General features: G+C 39.5%; 1 protein-coding gene across 1 annotated transcript in view; it reads left to right on the top strand.

Moving 5' to 3' along the window:
• Igsf11 (immunoglobulin superfamily member 11) overlaps positions 1 to 10,091 on the top strand; it is a 121,133-nt gene extending 111,042 nt beyond the window's left edge. Inside the window, exons 5-7 of the mRNA XM_048422745.3 lie at positions 5,523 to 5,645; positions 6,345 to 6,495; positions 7,749 to 10,091. Coding sequence (XP_048278702.1) covers positions 5,523 to 5,645; positions 6,345 to 6,495; positions 7,749 to 8,181 — 707 coding nt within the window. The 3' untranslated portion in view covers positions 8,182 to 10,091. The remainder of the gene's footprint in view (positions 1 to 5,522; positions 5,646 to 6,344; positions 6,496 to 7,748) is intronic.
• Positions 10,092 to 17,044: the final 6,953 nt, after the last annotated feature.

Here is a 17,044-nt window from a genome sequence, read left to right on the forward strand (position 1 = left end):
CAAACTCATTTTCTGAGGTCAAAGTTAACCCTGATACCCAAACTACATGAAGAACCAACAAAGAAAGAGAATTACATACTTTTGTGTGACAAAACTTTTTGTAGCAAGAAAAAAAAATACACATATACTTACCACAGGTAGGGGTCCCACAACAGAACAAAGGATATTGCTGAAGCCCAACTTGATGATCTTCACCAGCCCCACATCAGACAGAGGTCTGATCTCCAAAATATACAAAGAACTCAAGAAATTGGTCATCAAAAGAACAAATAATCCAATAAAACAAATGGGTTACAGACCTAAACAGAGAACTCTCATCAGAGAAATCTAAAATGGCTGAAAGACACTTAGGGAAATGCTCAACATACCTAGTCATCAGAGAAGTGCAAATCAAAACAACTCTGAGATTCCATCTTACACCTGTCAGAATGGTCAAGATAAAAAACACTGATGACAATTTATGCTGGAGAGGTTGTGGGGTAAGGGGAACACTCCTGCCTTGTTAGTGGGAGTGCAAATTGGTATAACCCCTTTGTATATCAGTGTGGAGATTTCTCAGAGAATTAGAAAACAACCTTCCTCAAGACCCAGAAATACCACTTTTGGGTATATATCCAAAGGATGCTCAATCATACCACAAGGACACGTGCTCAGCTACGTTCATAGCAGCATTGTTTGTCATAGCCAGAACCTGGAAACAACCTAAATGCCCCTTAACTGAAGAATGGATAAGGAAAATGTGGAAAATTAACACAATGGAGTACTACACAGCAGAAAAAAAGACATCTTGAAATTTGTGGGCAAATGGATGGATCTAGAAAACTCATATTGAAGTAACCCAGACCCAGAAAGGCAAATATCATATGTATACACTCATAAGTGGCTTTTAAACATAAAACGAAGAAAATCAGCCTAAAATTCACAATCCCTGAGAACCTAGACAACAATAAAGACACTAAGAGAGACATACATGGATGTAATCTACATAGGAAGTAGAAAAAGACAAGATCTCCTGAGTAAATTCGGAGCATGGGGACCATGGGAGAGAGTTAAAGGAGAGGGGAAAGGTAGGGAGAGGAGAAGAGAAAAATGTATAGCTCAATAAAATCAATAGAAAATTAGATATTATTACTTAAAGCACCACACACAGATTGTGAAAAGGATTGTGTAATATTTGAGGAGTCTAGATGTTCTTGCTGACATCCTGAGTATTTACAGATGTGTAACCAGAAAAGTTAGCAAGAGGTACATTTTAGAAGAAGTGCTAGAAATCAGGCTGAAAGTGAGCATTCAGGTCATAAATGGGAGACTTTGATGGATGAAGAAGGCTTGAAGAAAGTGATGGGGTGGAGAAGAAATGGGGAGATTAGCATTCAGAATGAGTAAAGATAAAATCATCAGCATCTTAGCTCAGCCAACAGCATCACAAAAATGATTCAGAATCCATTCATGTGTCTCCTGAGCAGAGATCAAACCTCCTCCTGAGTACTATACAAAATGTCACATAGCATTTAAATTTTCTCTTTAAGAGTGTTAGTTACAGTGTTAACTATTTGTAATATTATTTTTAATTTTTATTAAGATTTTATTTCATGTGTCTGTGTGGGATTAGATGTACTTGAGTTCAGGTGCCTGTTGGAGCTCCCTATGGAAGTGGAGTTCCGGGCATTTGTGAGCTGCTGACATGGATTGTGGGTACCTCACACAGGTCCTCTGCATGAACAGTTTCTGTTCTTAACCACTGCATTGCACTTCCAGCCCCATGTTCATGCATTTAAATAGATTTTTATCTGGGCTTTATTTGGTGTTAATATTCTCTTTGGTTTTATATTTACCATTGAATATTTGTTTCAAGGTGAGATCATGTTTGCATATAATTTTACCTAAGTAATAGTAAACCATTTATCTATCATTATATTTTAAACAGAACTTCTGATTCTTTTATATAAGAAATTATTCACTGTATTGTGATCCTTCTTTTAAGATGTATAAATCATAAAAATACAGACTGATTTATGATATTTGACGTTCTTATTACTCCTGTAAAATCCCAAATATTGACATCTACTGAGAAGTTAAGGTACTAGAGGCTTTTCTACATTTCTCAACCAAGTTTTTAAGGATTTTAAATGTGTGTGTGTGTGTGTGTGTGTGTGTGTGTGTGTGTGTGTGTGTATGTATGTATGTATGTATGTATATAGTCCCAAGAAATACCGGTGTAGATATAGCACCAGACAGCATCCTGGTCAGGTTAACATGCAGAGTCTCATTCTGTTCTCACAGGTCGAGGGGCTTTTCTAGTTCCTGATTCACAGTTACAGATGAGGAAGCGAAAACCTCACATCACCAAGCAGATGGCACCTTAGGTCCTCATCGCTAGCAGGCGACAGAGAAGACTTGAACACAGGCAATCTGCCTCCCAAACACACTCTCAGCTAATTCATTCTTGACCCAGCCCAATGTGGGCTCTTGAACAGATAGAATTGGGAAAAATCATATGTACTTGTTTCTGTGATCCTGAAGGGCCCGCTCGGCCGCATGTACTGTCTGTGTGACCCAGTGCATGCGCAAACCCAAACAGTGTGTTTGCTGCCCTCTCGCCTTCCTACACTGTAGTTCCCCAAACCGCATGTCCATGTTTGGAAGAAGGAAGATCAGAGGGACAGCTCCTCTCATCCTTCATGTCAGCAAATTGCTCCTGTCCCAACGCAGGCCTGACTGGTGTCAGGGTGGGATGGGACGTGTGCTTGTCTGCTGCAGTCTGGTGTTTGCTGAGGACTGGCTCCTAGCTGGGCTTTCCTGATTTGCTACCTCTTAATCCTTCCTTATCAGTGTGTATGGTGTGTCCCATCTGTCACCTGATTACATCTGAGTGAGCTGTACCATGGCGTGTCAGCCCCACTGAGCCATGTTTTCTTATGGCAAATGCTCACAGTGTCCGTATCTGGAGACAAAAAAAGAAAAAAGAAAGAAAGGAGAGAGAGAGAGAGAGAGAGAGAGAGAGAGAGAGAGAGAGAGAGAGAGACTTTATAGCGGCATCCCTTGGAGTTGACTGCTGTGTGCATGCCCAAGTGCCGCTTAGAGCAGCTGTTGAAAATCCCCCTAGTTGTCTCTGGGGATGTCAACAAAATTAGTGGTTTGATGCGAACTGATTGAATCTTTAGAGTCTTTGGTCTTAAGAGGAAAAATGGAAGAAAACCAATAGCAGTATGTGGGATTGTAGGGTTGGTTACCCCGGAGCTGGTGCCTTTGTTGCCTGGAAGCTTTGGGATGACTGAAGGCGGAGTTCTGCAGATGGTGGGTTTGTTATTCCAGCAGCGCTGGCCTGTTGAATGGTGAGGTGCTGTGTTCAGATGCACCTGTGTAGTTTTAAGTCCCTTACTGGAAGGTGGTGCACTTGTGAGGGTTGTGATCTCTGGACCTGGGCAGAACTGATTTGAGAGACTACTTTACTAACATACATATGTTGTCAAGGCTCCTCTGAGATTGCTCAGTTTTGGAAAGCAGAGAACACAGAACGTAAGCATGTTATGAAGATTATATCAGGCCTACTTAAGGCTTACATACACACGCATGTGCGTGTGCACACACACACACACCAGAAAAGGAAATAATGCATGCAAACCTAGCAACCATTAAGTACACTGACTTTGCTATCAATTCAATCCATGTAAGATATCAATGTAATATGGAGTTCACCTTTGATTCCCATAGAAAGGTGTCAGAGTGCCCTATGTAGCATGGGTCCTGCTACCACATAGGTCTTAAAATGTCCTCTGGGAGTGCCTTCTTTCTTCAATCAACCCGTGCTGCACAGTGCATTCCAACAGAAATGGAAAATGCCAAGTCTGTCTCCTTTATCTGGCCTGTGATACTGTGATTTGTGTCACCCCGAATATGTTGGATGATTCCAGCTTTCATGAACACATCCCACCATATTGTATTTGAAGGTTTAGACAACCCTGACAGCCTTGGTATATGGGGACCTGTATATATTCCACACCTATTTTCTATTCATTTTTCAGCTGTTCTTTAGGTGGCCCTCCCTTGCGTACCCTAAGCAACCCGAGGTCTGTAGTTCTGACTGGATGGCATTTAAACCACTCACTGAGACTCCTTGCCTCATTAGGGTCTGTCCTGTTGATCTTCCTGGCACTGTTCTCTGGATTACCCAGCATAGAGAGGGGGTCTCCATAAGTATTTATGCAGTAAATGAAGGAACTGATAAAACCAGGCCCTTCTGGATTTACTGTAGATAAAGATGAAAGCCACTAGCAGATAACTAAATCATAGTCTCATATAAAAGTCAAGCCAGGGTAGGGATAGTTCCCAGGATAGGCTCAGGAATTCTTGGACCTTGTGCCTGGCACTTTTCACATATGTCGTTAAGAGCTTTCTCTATTGACTTCTAAGTTTGCACTGTTTTGGATGGTTCTGATGACAGGTGTGTTTTCTTTCCAGCTAAAGGGAGGCAGTGAGGCCCAGAGCAAAGGTCTTCGATGGCCATCCATACAGCTGCAGTTTCTGGCCAGCAGCTGTGTCCCCTTTCTTACCTAGCCATCTAAAATTACAGTGTCTTTAGTTGCTCAGTAGGCTAATAATAAAAATATCTCAAAGGGTCATTGGAAAAATAGCTACATATAAAAATTTGCCCAATGCTTGGCATATTTTTGTTACTCTGGTAAGTCATTTCAGCGATGTAGGCACAAATGACTTAACTGTGGTGGTACTGTTGAATTGCCTAAGTGTTACTGGTTAAAGCATTTCTCAATATGCCAGTGCGGTGGCTTTGAAAATAAAACACAGAACCAAACCTCCTTATGTAGGGAACAACACCCACTGGCTACTCTGGCTTTTTCTACTCTGGATCCACTGCTACTTCACATCAAGACCAAGCTTCCCTGAGCTGTTCTTAGAGGGTTAAGGACACAATGGAGCCACTATTGTAGGACCATTCCTGCAAGGGTCTGGAGTGTCTTCAGCAGTTGACTTTGGCTCATGGATGTTCCTCCATGTGTCTGATGGGAAATTCTGTGAAATGGTACTATGGTCTGAAGCTCCTCTTTTCCAGACTCTCTTCTACTCTCCTTCCAACTTTTTGTGATACTTAGAATTAGAGCACAGAATTGATTCTTTCTCTGTCATGCATAAACCAAACTGTGTGGGTTCTAACCTTTTACTACATTTCTATATAGTTACAATGTGATCTTCCGATCACAGCCTCCCAAGGACAAGCCAAACCTCCCCAGTCAGGAGAGACCACTAACGTTAGGCTATGATTCACTAGTCTGGATCTTGAGTTTCAAGGTTGTCCTTATTCAGGACAATCCTTAATAGTTCTGTCTTTAACATGCTGTCATGATTTTCTTTAACATTTGCGAACCAACAGTTTCTCCTCTCATTATAAAAAGGAAGAAAACTGGCAACTCTCCAGTGTGTGTATAATGTCATCTTTGTTCTGATTTCTTTGTTATCCTTCTTCATTCCCTCAAGCTGTCAGTTGATTATTGTCTTTGTGACAGACCAGGTCCAGGGAACAGTCACCATCCGGAATATCAGTGCCCTGTCTTCGGGTCTGTACCAGTGTGTGGCTTCTAATGCCATCGGGACGAGCACCTGTCTCCTGGATCTCCAGGTGATCTCACGTAAGTACATAACTCAAGACACAGATGTCCAGACTTTAAGTCACAAAATGCAGAGTTTTTTTTAATAAGTGTTCTGAGATTACGTGAAGAGTAAACAAATTCTTTTAAATAATTGTTGAAAATAGTTTATAAAAATTTTACTATTTAAGCCTCCTTGGTATGCCGGTCCTTGTGACAGAGTGTCTTCTCAGGACCATCAAAACCAAACTAATCTTCATGTCATGGCGCTGTGGACATGGCATTAGTCTGCAGTCACAGTAGTATGCAGTCTCATGATACTCCTTTGCTTTCCCCCTAATCTCTTGGGTCTTCTGGGTGTTCAGTTTGGAACACTTCTTTTCAGTAGGGGAAATCTAGATAATTTTTATTTTGGTTGTAAAAGGGCATTATGTGACTGGGATGGGGCCATAAACAATCTGAGATCCAAAGCTCTCTGTGACACTAAGGCAAGTTGAGTAGGCTCTGTCTCCCGCCCTATTCCAGCTTCTGGGGCCTTGGGAGGTTGTGGTGGTTTACTTGTCCAACAGTTGCTGAAAGCCTTCTGGGAATGCCAAGCGTTAGTTAAGATCTGATTTCATGTGGATGGGATGCTTTGGGCAGCTTTGTACATTTTAAACAGACTTATTTGTGTGAATATAGCTGTATGGCATGTACTATTTCTCTCTTGTTTATTTAATCTCCCTTAAATATGTTTTGCAGCCCAGCCCCGAAGCGTTGGAGTCATAGCTGGAGCTGTTGGCACCGGGGTAGTCCTCATCATTATTTGCATTGCACTAATTTCAGGGGCATTCTTTTACTGGAGAAGCAAAAATAAGGAGGAGGAGGAGGAAGAAATCCCTAATGAAATCAGGTTAGTCTGTCAGATTGTTGGTCTCACAAAGTCGGTATGCATTTCTCTTCATCTTGGAGTCAAGGTTTCTTGGCCAGTCTTACAACTCTATGGTCAAGGTAATGCAAATGTCCAAATGCCATTTTCTTGTTACGTTTATCACTTTTCCTCATGGTCATACTCGTTTTTATTCATGAAGATCCTTCATGAATCTAAGTAGGATGAAGAGCTCCCCTGTGCCACCACAGCTGTGGGGTAGACCGTGACTGTCACACCAGAACAGTTACCCTGTAAAACCGGTGTTTCATGTTGGCCGCCCTAATAGGTGGGAACATGTAGAGCCAAAGGGGTTGACCACAAACATACCAGTTTCTCTACCTACTTAAGAACTGCTCTGTGGCTTGGCATGAAGGAGCATATTAATCATATTTCAACATGATAATAATATACACCAGGCATCCTGCATTATGTAAAAACACTTTGGTTGATGCTTCTGGAGGAGCTATGTCTAGGGGTTGTGAACTGGTGGTGGCTTCCTGCCTGAATCACAAGGCAGCACAGCATCACACACGGGGAGATGGGATGTGTGCATCCGTTAGCTCTTTCTTTTCTTACAAAGCAGCTTGGATCCAGTCATTGTGCCCTATCCTGCTGGCTTTACCTAGTCCTAAACACCAGCCAGAGCTCCTGCTTCTCAATGCCATAGCTGATTACATTTCACCCTCAAAAAGTACCCCTCAATGGAGATCAGTTTTCAACCCTTAATCTTAATTCCTTAATGGACTTTCCAAGACAAAAAAATATAGCAGGCAGTTTATAAAAGAATAAAAATGTTTTAAGGAAAAATGTCAAGATGGTGTTTAAAGAAAAGTAACTCCTCAGATGTGAGGGTCAGACCGTCTCAGACCTGACTACACCGCATCCCTGTGGATGTGCTTTAATGATCCAGGTCTTCTCAGCCTTTCTGAGTTTGATCCCCTTCCTTCTCTGGTCTTCCTCTCTGCTGTCAGCTCTCCTTGCTCACCCCTGTAGCCTATCAGCACACCACAGTGGTTCTTCAAATTCTGTTAGCAATACAGTCTAGAAAGCATGAGTGACTTTTTCAAGTTCTTGATGTTCTTAGCTTGCTTACCTGGGTGTTTTATGACGACTAATCCAGTGGGTTTCTTTGTAGGTTGTCTTCTTCATAGTTAAAAGAGATGTGTGTGTGTGTGCTTATGTATTTGTTTATGTGTGTTTCAGTTATAAATAACATTATCTTTGTTTCATTTCAGAGAGGATGATCTTCCACCTAAATGCTCTGCTGCCAAAGCATTTCACACAGAGATATCCTCCTCAGAAAATAACACACTGACCTCTTCCAATACCTACAACAGCCGATACTGGAACCACAATCCCAAAACTCACAGAAACACAGAGTCGTGGAACCACGTCAGTGACTTACGCCAGTCTTTCTCTGGCAATGCCGTTATCCCTTCCATCTATGCAAATGGGAGCCATCTGGTCTCTGGCCCACATAAGACTCTGGTAGTGACAGCCAACAGAGAATCATCACCCCAGGTCATGCCCAGGAACAATGTTTCAGTCAGCAGGAAGCCTTGGCCTCAGCACACACACTCCTACACTGTCAGCCAAGTGACTCTGGAGCGCATTGGTGCAGTACCTGTCATGGTGCCCGCCCAGAGTCGGGCGGGATCCCTGGTGTAGGATGTTTGAGGATGCTGTTGTGTTCAGAAGAGAAAAAATGGAATGCCTCCCGACAAGGAGGAGAGCGGGGGGTGGGCAAATGCCGGAAAGATAGACTTTTGTTACCATTACATTAGTGAAAAGCACCAAGAAGATGGTGCTCTTGCCTGGCCACTGCAGTGTGTGAAGTGACCGGGAGTATTACGACATGAAGGCTCAAGAAGACTGTTTCCTCACCACAGTTGTCCTGAGATTCAGTTAAAACAAACAAAAAACAAAATGCTGCATCTCGAATGATGTGCCAAGCCAAGGAGAATGCTAGAAGCAGAATAGTGCTTACGACCCAAACTGTGGTCCAGGTGGACCTGTTCTTTAATTCTTGCCTAACTTAATAATTTTCAGGAGACTTAAGTGCCAGGTGGAGTTTAAATGATGAAATTATTTTATAAAATATGTATATTTACAAAACAAACAAGAGCAAGCTTGTGGCCTGTTCTGCCTCTCCCATTCCCCTTTAATGGCGAGGCCTTAATGGTACTAGCGATGCATTCCAACTGGGCTGGCTCTTTATCATAAAGGTGAAACTTTGTACAGAACACAATTTGGCTAGAAATGGGGGGAAAAAAGGAAACTTCTTGTGAACACCCCCCCCCCCCCAAACACACACTCTTATTTATTTACCTCTTCCTGAACCGTGAACTTCCGTATTTGGGATTTTGCTATATTGACAAATTCTTGTCTGTGTTACTCTGGGATCGCTTACAGGTCCATGGCAATTACTGTTCATGATTTCCTAAAAAAAATATTTTTTTAAAAGAAAACTATTTTTTTTAAATACTTGAAAGACAGTAAACTAGGAAGGCATGAATTAACACCTTGTCCAGTGATTGCGCTCAGTGGCTCAGCAGAAACCTGTCACGGTTCCAGGAATGGAGGGGGCTGTCGGGGAAAACAAGCTGGAGGCAGGTGGGAGGGGCATTGCTAGCAGGGCCCCAAAGAAGCAAGATTGTGCCTGTCAACCCTGCTGCCACACGGGCCACTTTTAATGTGGGCAGCACCTGATGTCTTTTGTGCGGAGGAGGATGACTCGCTCTTGTTTGACAAGAGGTTAGTAGGCTGTTGCAGAAAGGGCAGGAGTTGGTTTGTTCCTTTCGAAATAATTCCCTTTTTTTTTTTGCAGAAGAATAATGAGGGTTAGATAAACATGCGGTCGTTCAGTGTGCTCTTGGGGTTTGCTCAGCATCTGAAAATGTGTGTGTGCAATTTTGCCTGAATGCATTGCACACCAGTGTAAAAAGACACCTTCCCCCATTTTTTTTTCTTTTTTGGCTCATTACTTGGCTTGCTAGCCTTGCAGTTGACCAGATTCATTTATGGACTCTGCTCTCTATTGTGCTGTACTTGTATGGTTGACTATCTTGCCTTAACTACATTTTAGGCAACTCATGGTGATTTCTTCCAAGACTTGTTTTTTTTTAATTGTTTGTACTGAACCCACAATTTTCAAAGACTATCTCTCTTTTCTTCTTCTTCTGTTCCCTCTGTCCCTCTTCCACAAATCTTCTTGCCTTCTTTGCCTATGGGCATAGTATTTGCGGGGAGTGGCCTCCTGTCTTCACATTTGAGTGAGTGGAAACCACCAGTGATCTCTACACTGTTTTTCTGAGAGGGCCACACTCAGAGCTTCACTATTGTGACCATTTCAATGTTGATAGATGAATTTATCATAGTGTTACTCTTTCTTCCCCATTTGATGGTTCTTGACTTTGTAAAAATTTAAATAAGTGAATGTCTATACTTTTTAAAGAAAAGCAAAAATACCATGCCACAGAAGAGATAATACTATCAGATGCTGTTTAGAAAGCATTTATCTTGCATTTCTTTATTCTTTCTAATTACCTGAAATTCAATAAAAGTTTATTCATATAAAATGTGTTGTGGTTAATTGTCACAGTAGTAATGGATACATGACCGCTAGTGTCCCTTGGTTTTCTATGCATTTCTCTGTTCTGTTAAATAATATCCATAAACATTTAATGGACATATGGTATTTTTTAAATGGCCTAAGTTTTCTTATATTAGACGTTTAAGTAAATTCTAGTTGTCCTCATAGGACTGTGTATGTAATGACCCTTTTGACCATCTAGGTTTTTCCATATCATTAATCTGAAAGTTCCTGAAAACAGGTGTTACACAGAGGTTAATCTATAATCCCCACCTGCCCAAGGACCAGATAACTTCCTAGGATTCTAGGAATTACAGTTCTTAAAAGATGATATCTGCCAAGGGCCAAGTAACTTCCTGAGATTCTGAGAGTTGGAGATCTTGGAAAATGACAATAAAGCCTCATGGGAAAGTATGGTGACCTACGGGGTTTGCCTGTCTAAACTCCACCAGCACATGTCTCAAGGCCCCAGAATTTCCAGGAGATATCCTGACCCAAATTCCATCTTGGTCAGTATTTAATATTTTTAATAAAAGATTGCATAAATTGGGTCAAAATGGTGGACCTGTTTTTTTCTGGCAAATTTCAGCACAGGATTCTGGCTGTTCTTGCTACTGAATCCCCACCACCTACCAAATGAGTACTGTGAGCATTGTATAAATAAATAACTGAGGATTTCTGAGCTGAAATTGACCAATCAGACTAGGAGGACGATTGAATAGTGATTTTGATATATATTGTAACACATTTTTCTGAAATAAATATGAAACTTCGTTTTCCAGTTGTATATTGAGATAACAACAGTGTATTTGCAGGCAGATGTAAGGAATATAGAAACCACAAATTCCTTTAATTTCTCTGACCAGAGGTGTCTTGAGTAGCTATGATATACCACAAATGAACATTAATAAGCTTACTAGTCTTATTCAGAATTCAATACCTGCACTTTCATTCAGTTTGGGTATATACTAATGTACGTACTTTTAATTTTTGAGGTAGGGTCTCACTGTATAGTCTAGTTGGTCTTGAACTTGTGATCTCTCTGTGTCTGAGTCTCAAGTGTTGGGATTACAGGCTTGCCCCATCCTACCTGCCTCTAGTTATATACAATTTATCATGTGTAGTGTAGATTCATTTGATCATCACAACAGCTGAGATATAAAATTCTGTGTGCTGCTCTTTCATAGTTACAGCCATATCCCTCTTCTCAGGCCCCTGATATTTGAAAAACTACTGCCCTGTGCTCCATCTCTGCCATTTTGTCACTTTGATAATACTGTATAAATGGAATAAAGTATGCCACTTTTAGGAATTGGCTTTTTCTCAGGACCAACCATGTTGTTGTTGCATATATGAGTAATTTGTTCCATATTATTGCTGAGTAACAGCCAATGGTACTAATATACCCCAGTTCACTTAACAACTTACCCATTGAAAGATGAAAAAGATATTTGGGTTATTTATACTTTTGTATATCATGAAAAAAATTGCAAATTTTATATACAGATTTTTATGTGAACCTAAGTTCTAACTCTGAAGAAAATGGAGAGTGCAGTTTCTGGCTTGTGTGCTCTAAACATATGCTTGGTTTTGCAAAAAGAATGTATTCATATTCTTCCAGAGTAAACAATCATGCATTTCTTATAGCAAAATGGATAATCCAGTTCTCTGCATCTACTACACGTCTGGGTATTATCGACAATTTTAATGTTAGCCACTTTGGTGAGTATTTATTGCTATCCCACAGTGGTTCCATGATTTTAACTTGCACGTTCCAGTGGCTAATGATACTGATTGTGAATATATTTTCATGTGCTTTTCATCCCTATATATTCTTCAGGAAAATGTCTGCTATTATATTCTGTCTGTTTTGGAGGTACTTTTGGTTTTTTATTGTATAGGAAAGTTTTTTATTAATATTTGCAGAGTTTCTCAAAATCTGTAGGTTATATTTTAATTCTTCACAGAATCTTTCATAGAACGAGTTTTAAGTATAATAGGTTACTACTGGGCGCAGCACCTGCCCCTGTATTAACAGCTACTCCAGTGCCTAAGGCATGAGTATTGTGAGCTCTCAGACCAGGTTGGGCAGACACACTCTTTCTTATTTTTAGCCAAAGTTCAAAGAAGTGATGTAAGCAATGTAAGAACTTACTAAAACCCAAATTATATATAAAGTCCAAATGACCAGTGTTTCTTTTTTTCACTTTTAGTTATACATATTTACTTTTGTAATTACAAATGGTTTTTTATTTCTTTTTTATTGTTTTTATTGAGCTATATTTTTTTCTCTGTTCCCCTCCATTCCTCTCCCTCTCTTCCTCTCCCCTCCCCTTCTGCCCTCTCCCATGGTCCCCATGCTCCCAATTTACTCAGGAGATCTTGTCTTTTTCTACTTCCCATGTAGATTAGATCCATGTATGTCTCGCTTAGGGTCCTCATTGTTGTCTGTGTTCTTGGGGATTGTGAATTGTAGGCTTTGCTTTTTTTCTTTGCTTTATGTCTAAAAGCCACTTATGAGTGAATACATATGATATTTGTCTTTCAGGGTCTGGGTTACCTCACTTGGTATGATGTTTTCTAGATCCATCCATTTGCCCACAAATTTCAAGATATCATTTTTTTTTCTGCTGTGTATTACTCCATTGTGTAAATGTACCACATTTTTCTTATCCATTCTTCAGTTGAGGGACATTTAGGTTGTTTCCAGGTTCTGGCTATGACAAACAATGCTTTATTAACAGAGTTGAACACATGTCCTTGTGGTACAACTAAGAGTATACACAAAAAGTGGTATTGCTGGGTCTTGAGGAAGGTGGTTTCCTAATTTTCTAAGAAATCGCCATACTGATATCCAAAGGGGTTGTACCAACTTCTACTATCACTAGCAATGGAAGAGTGTTCTCTTTACCACACAGCCTCTCCAGCATAAGTTGTCATCAGTGATCTTGGCCATTCTTACAGGTGTAAGATGGAATATCAGAGTTGTTTTGATTTGCATTTTTTTGATGGCTAAGGATGTTGAGTGTTTCCTTAAGTGTCTTTCAGCCATTTTAGATTTCTCTGTTGAGAGTTCTCTGTTTAGGTCTGTAACCCATTTTTTTTAAATTGGATTATTCTTTTGATGACCTATTTCTTAAGTTATTTGAATATTTTGGAAATCAGTCCTCTGTCTTATGTGAGATTGGTGAAGATCTTTTCCCATTCTATAGGCTGCCATTTTGTCTTGTTGACCATGACCTTTGCTTTATAGAAGCTTCTCAGTTTTGGGAGGTTCGAGTTCTCTCTGTGTCTGTGATACTGGGGTTATATTTAGGAAGTAATCTCCTGTGCCAGTGCATTCAAGTGTACTTCCCACTTTCTCTTCTATGAGGTTCAGTGTTGTTGGCTTTATGTTAAGGTCTTTGATCCATTTGGGCTTGAGTTTTGTACATACCGATAGATATGGATCTATTTTCATTCTTCTACATGTTGATATCCAGTTATGCCAGCACCATTTGTTGAATATGCTTTTTTCCATTTTATATTTTTTGTTTTTTTGTTAAAAATCACGTGTTTGTAGGTTTGTGGATTGATATCTGGGTCTTCTATTCAGTTCCATTGGTCCTTCTGTCTGTTTTTATGCCAATACCGGACAGTTTTCAGTACTGTAGCTCTGTAGTAGAGTTTGAAGTCAGGGATTGTGAAGCCTCCAGAAGTTCCTTTATTGTACAGGATTGTTTTGGCTATCCTAGCTTTTTTGCTTTTCCGTATGAAGTTGATGGAGTTGAGTATTGTTCTTTCGAGGTCTGTGAAGAATTTTGCTGGGATTTTGATGGGCATTGCATTGATTCTGTAGATTGCTTTTGGTAAGATTGCCATTTTTACTATGTTAATTCTACCTACCCAAAAGTATAGGAGATCTTTCCATTTTCTGGTGTCTTCTTCAATTTATTTCTTCAAAGATTTAAAGTTTTTGTCATACAGGTGTTCCACTTGTTTGGCTAGAGTTACTCTGAAATATTTTATGCTATTTGTGGCTATTGTGAAGGGTGATGTTTTTCTGATTTCTTCTCAGCCCATTTATCATTTGTGTAAAGGAGAGCTACTGAGTTCTTTGAGTTAATCTTGTATCCTGCTACTTTACTGAAGGTGTTTATAAGTTGTAGAAGTTCCTTGGTAGAATTTTTGGGGTTATTTATCTAAAGTATCATCAGCAAATACTGAGAATTTGACTTCTTCTTTTCCATTTTGTATCCTCATGATCATCTTTTGTTGTCTTATTGCTCTAGCTAGAACCTCAACAACTATATTGAATAGATATGGAGAGAGGAGACAACCTTGTTTTGTTCCTGAGTTTTTTGGGGGGATTGCTTTGAGTTTCCATTTAGTTTGATGTTGGCTGTTGGCTTGCTGTATATTGCCTTTATTAAGTTTAGATGTGTTCCTTGTATCCCTGCTCTCTCCAAAACCCTTATCATGAAGGGATGTTGTATTTTGTTGATGACTTCTTCAGCATCTATTGAGATGATCATGTGGCTTTTTTTCCAGTTAATTTGGTGGATTATATTGACAGATTTTTGTATGTTGAACCATCCCTGCATCTCTGGGATGAAGCCGACTTGCTCATGGTAGATAATTTTCTGATGTGTTTTTGGATTTGGGTTTGCCAGTATTTTATTGGCTATTTTTGCATCAATGTTCATGAGTAAGATTGGTCTATAATTATTTTTCTTAGTAATGTCTTTGTGTGGTTTTGGTATCAGGGTAGTTGTAGCCTCGTAAAAAGAGTTTGTCAATGTTCCTTCTGTTTCTATTGTGTGGAACAATTTGAGGAGTATTGGTATTAGTTCTTCTTTAAAATATTGTAGAATTCTGAGCTGAAACCATCTGGTCCTAGGCTTTTTTGGTTTGGAAACTTTTGATGACTATTTCTATTTCTTTAGCATTTATAGGTCTAATTTGCTTCTCTGATCTTGATTTAATTTTGGTAAGTGGTATTTATTCAGAAAGTTGTCAATTTTTTAAGTTTTCTAATTTTGTGGAGTACTGTGTTTCCTTTTTAAGAAAATTGTTTTATTTATTGTGTGTGTGTGCCTACATGTGCATATGTGATACATGTACATGACATGGCCTACATGTTAAATTCAGAGGACAGCTTGTAGGACTCGAGTCTCTCTTTCCATCAGGTGGATCCCAAGACTTGAACTCAGGTCATCATGCTTGGTGGCAAGCACCTTCCCTGCTGAGATATCTCACTGGCATATTTTTCCTTTTATGGACTGTGCTTTTTGCATCAAATCTAAACTCTTCAATTAAACCCAGTTTTCCCTAAATTGTCCATGCTTTCACATTAAATTCTCTAAGTAGTTTTTGAGTATATTGTTTTGTTTTGTGGTTGTCTTTTAAATAGTAGGTGAAGCTTTGGTTGTGGCTTATTATTTTGATGTGTGGGTCTCCTTGCTATCTGTCCTCAAATAAATTGCTTTCCCTTTTGTTAAATGGGCTGGACCCTCCCACATTCATGACTAATTAATTAGGTGCCCTAGAGACTTACCAACAGCCCTGTCTTAGGCATTTCATAGAGGAAGCATACAAGAGCCTACATGGGTCTGCACCATATGGAGTCCTAAGATGATAAAAGTGGACACATGTCCTGTCCATAACCAGAATCTTATCTCCAATAGACAGCAACTTGAAAATGAAAAATTAGTTATCTTCAAGGGAGTATCACTGGAAAACCAAACCACTCTTAAGGGCAGGCCCCATGTCCAATGGCAGATAGCCAACACAAAACAAAACAGCAGCATTAGAGGAATCTTTTTTTTTTTTTTTGTCTCATGTTAAATCGGGGCATTTTTTTCCTACCTTACAAATCCTGTATGTATATTCTATGGCTTCCAGTTTGGGGTTTTTATGGGATTCCTCTGTGCAAATGTTTCCGCTCCTATATGCATTTTTTCTTTTTTCTTTTATTTCTTTTTTGCTTTTTCTTTGACTCTTTTTCTTGTTTGGTTTTGTCATATTCCAATTTATTTTTATCTATTTTATTTTATTTTACATTATTATTTCCCCTTAGAAGCCTATTTTTTTTTCTAATGAAAAACACAAAGGGGTGAATCCTGATGAGAGGGGAGGTGGGGAAAAACGGTGAGGAATCGAGGGAACAGAAACTTTAATCAGAATACATTGTATGAAAGCATCTGTTTTCAATAAACGAAAACAATGTTGTTTTCCCCATTTCCTTACTGTCTGTGATGTGAGCAGGATCTGAAGTGCTGTCCCTGTTCCATTCCTGTCGGTGGTGTCTTCCACAGTTTTTTTGTCTTACTAAGAATTTGTCGGATTTTCTGACGTTTTTCCCCCCAAAGGAATGGTGTTTAAGCTCGCTGGCCTGTCTTTGTTATTTATTCCCTTCAGATTGCATTGACTTTAAGTTGATATCACTTTCATTATTATTTTGGGAGTGAGGAAATAGTTTATTGATGTGAAACTTTTGTTGTCATGTAATGTTGCTAATTCTAATAATAAGGGCATTGAAGTCAGCTTTATCTGATGTTCGTTTACCTACTTTGACTTTACTGAAGTTGGGTGGTAAGGTAATCTTCACCTTCTCAGCATTTCTACACTGCCATATTTTAAATGAGTTTCTTGCAGGCAGCATACTGTGTGACATTTCATATCTACTCCATTCGTATCTACTAATTGCTACATTTAGGACACTGACATTTAAGGTAATTATTGACATTTGAATTCAGAATTGATAGTTTTATTTTTAATATCACCCCCATTCTCAACTTCTCATAATTTGTTTTACCTCCTCACTTTTTACACTTTTTAGAAAGTGTTCCATTTTGACTTATTTATAGTGCTTCCTTGTATAATGCTTTGTATAGTTTTCTTGCTTTAGGTGTTAAACGTCACATATAAAACATACCACAGTATTTATATCAACATTTT

Source organism: Myodes glareolus, chromosome 2 (assembly GCF_982192425.1).
Source record: "Myodes glareolus chromosome 2, mMyoGla1.1, whole genome shotgun sequence".
Lineage (NCBI taxonomy): Eukaryota > Metazoa > Chordata > Mammalia > Rodentia > Cricetidae > Myodes > Myodes glareolus.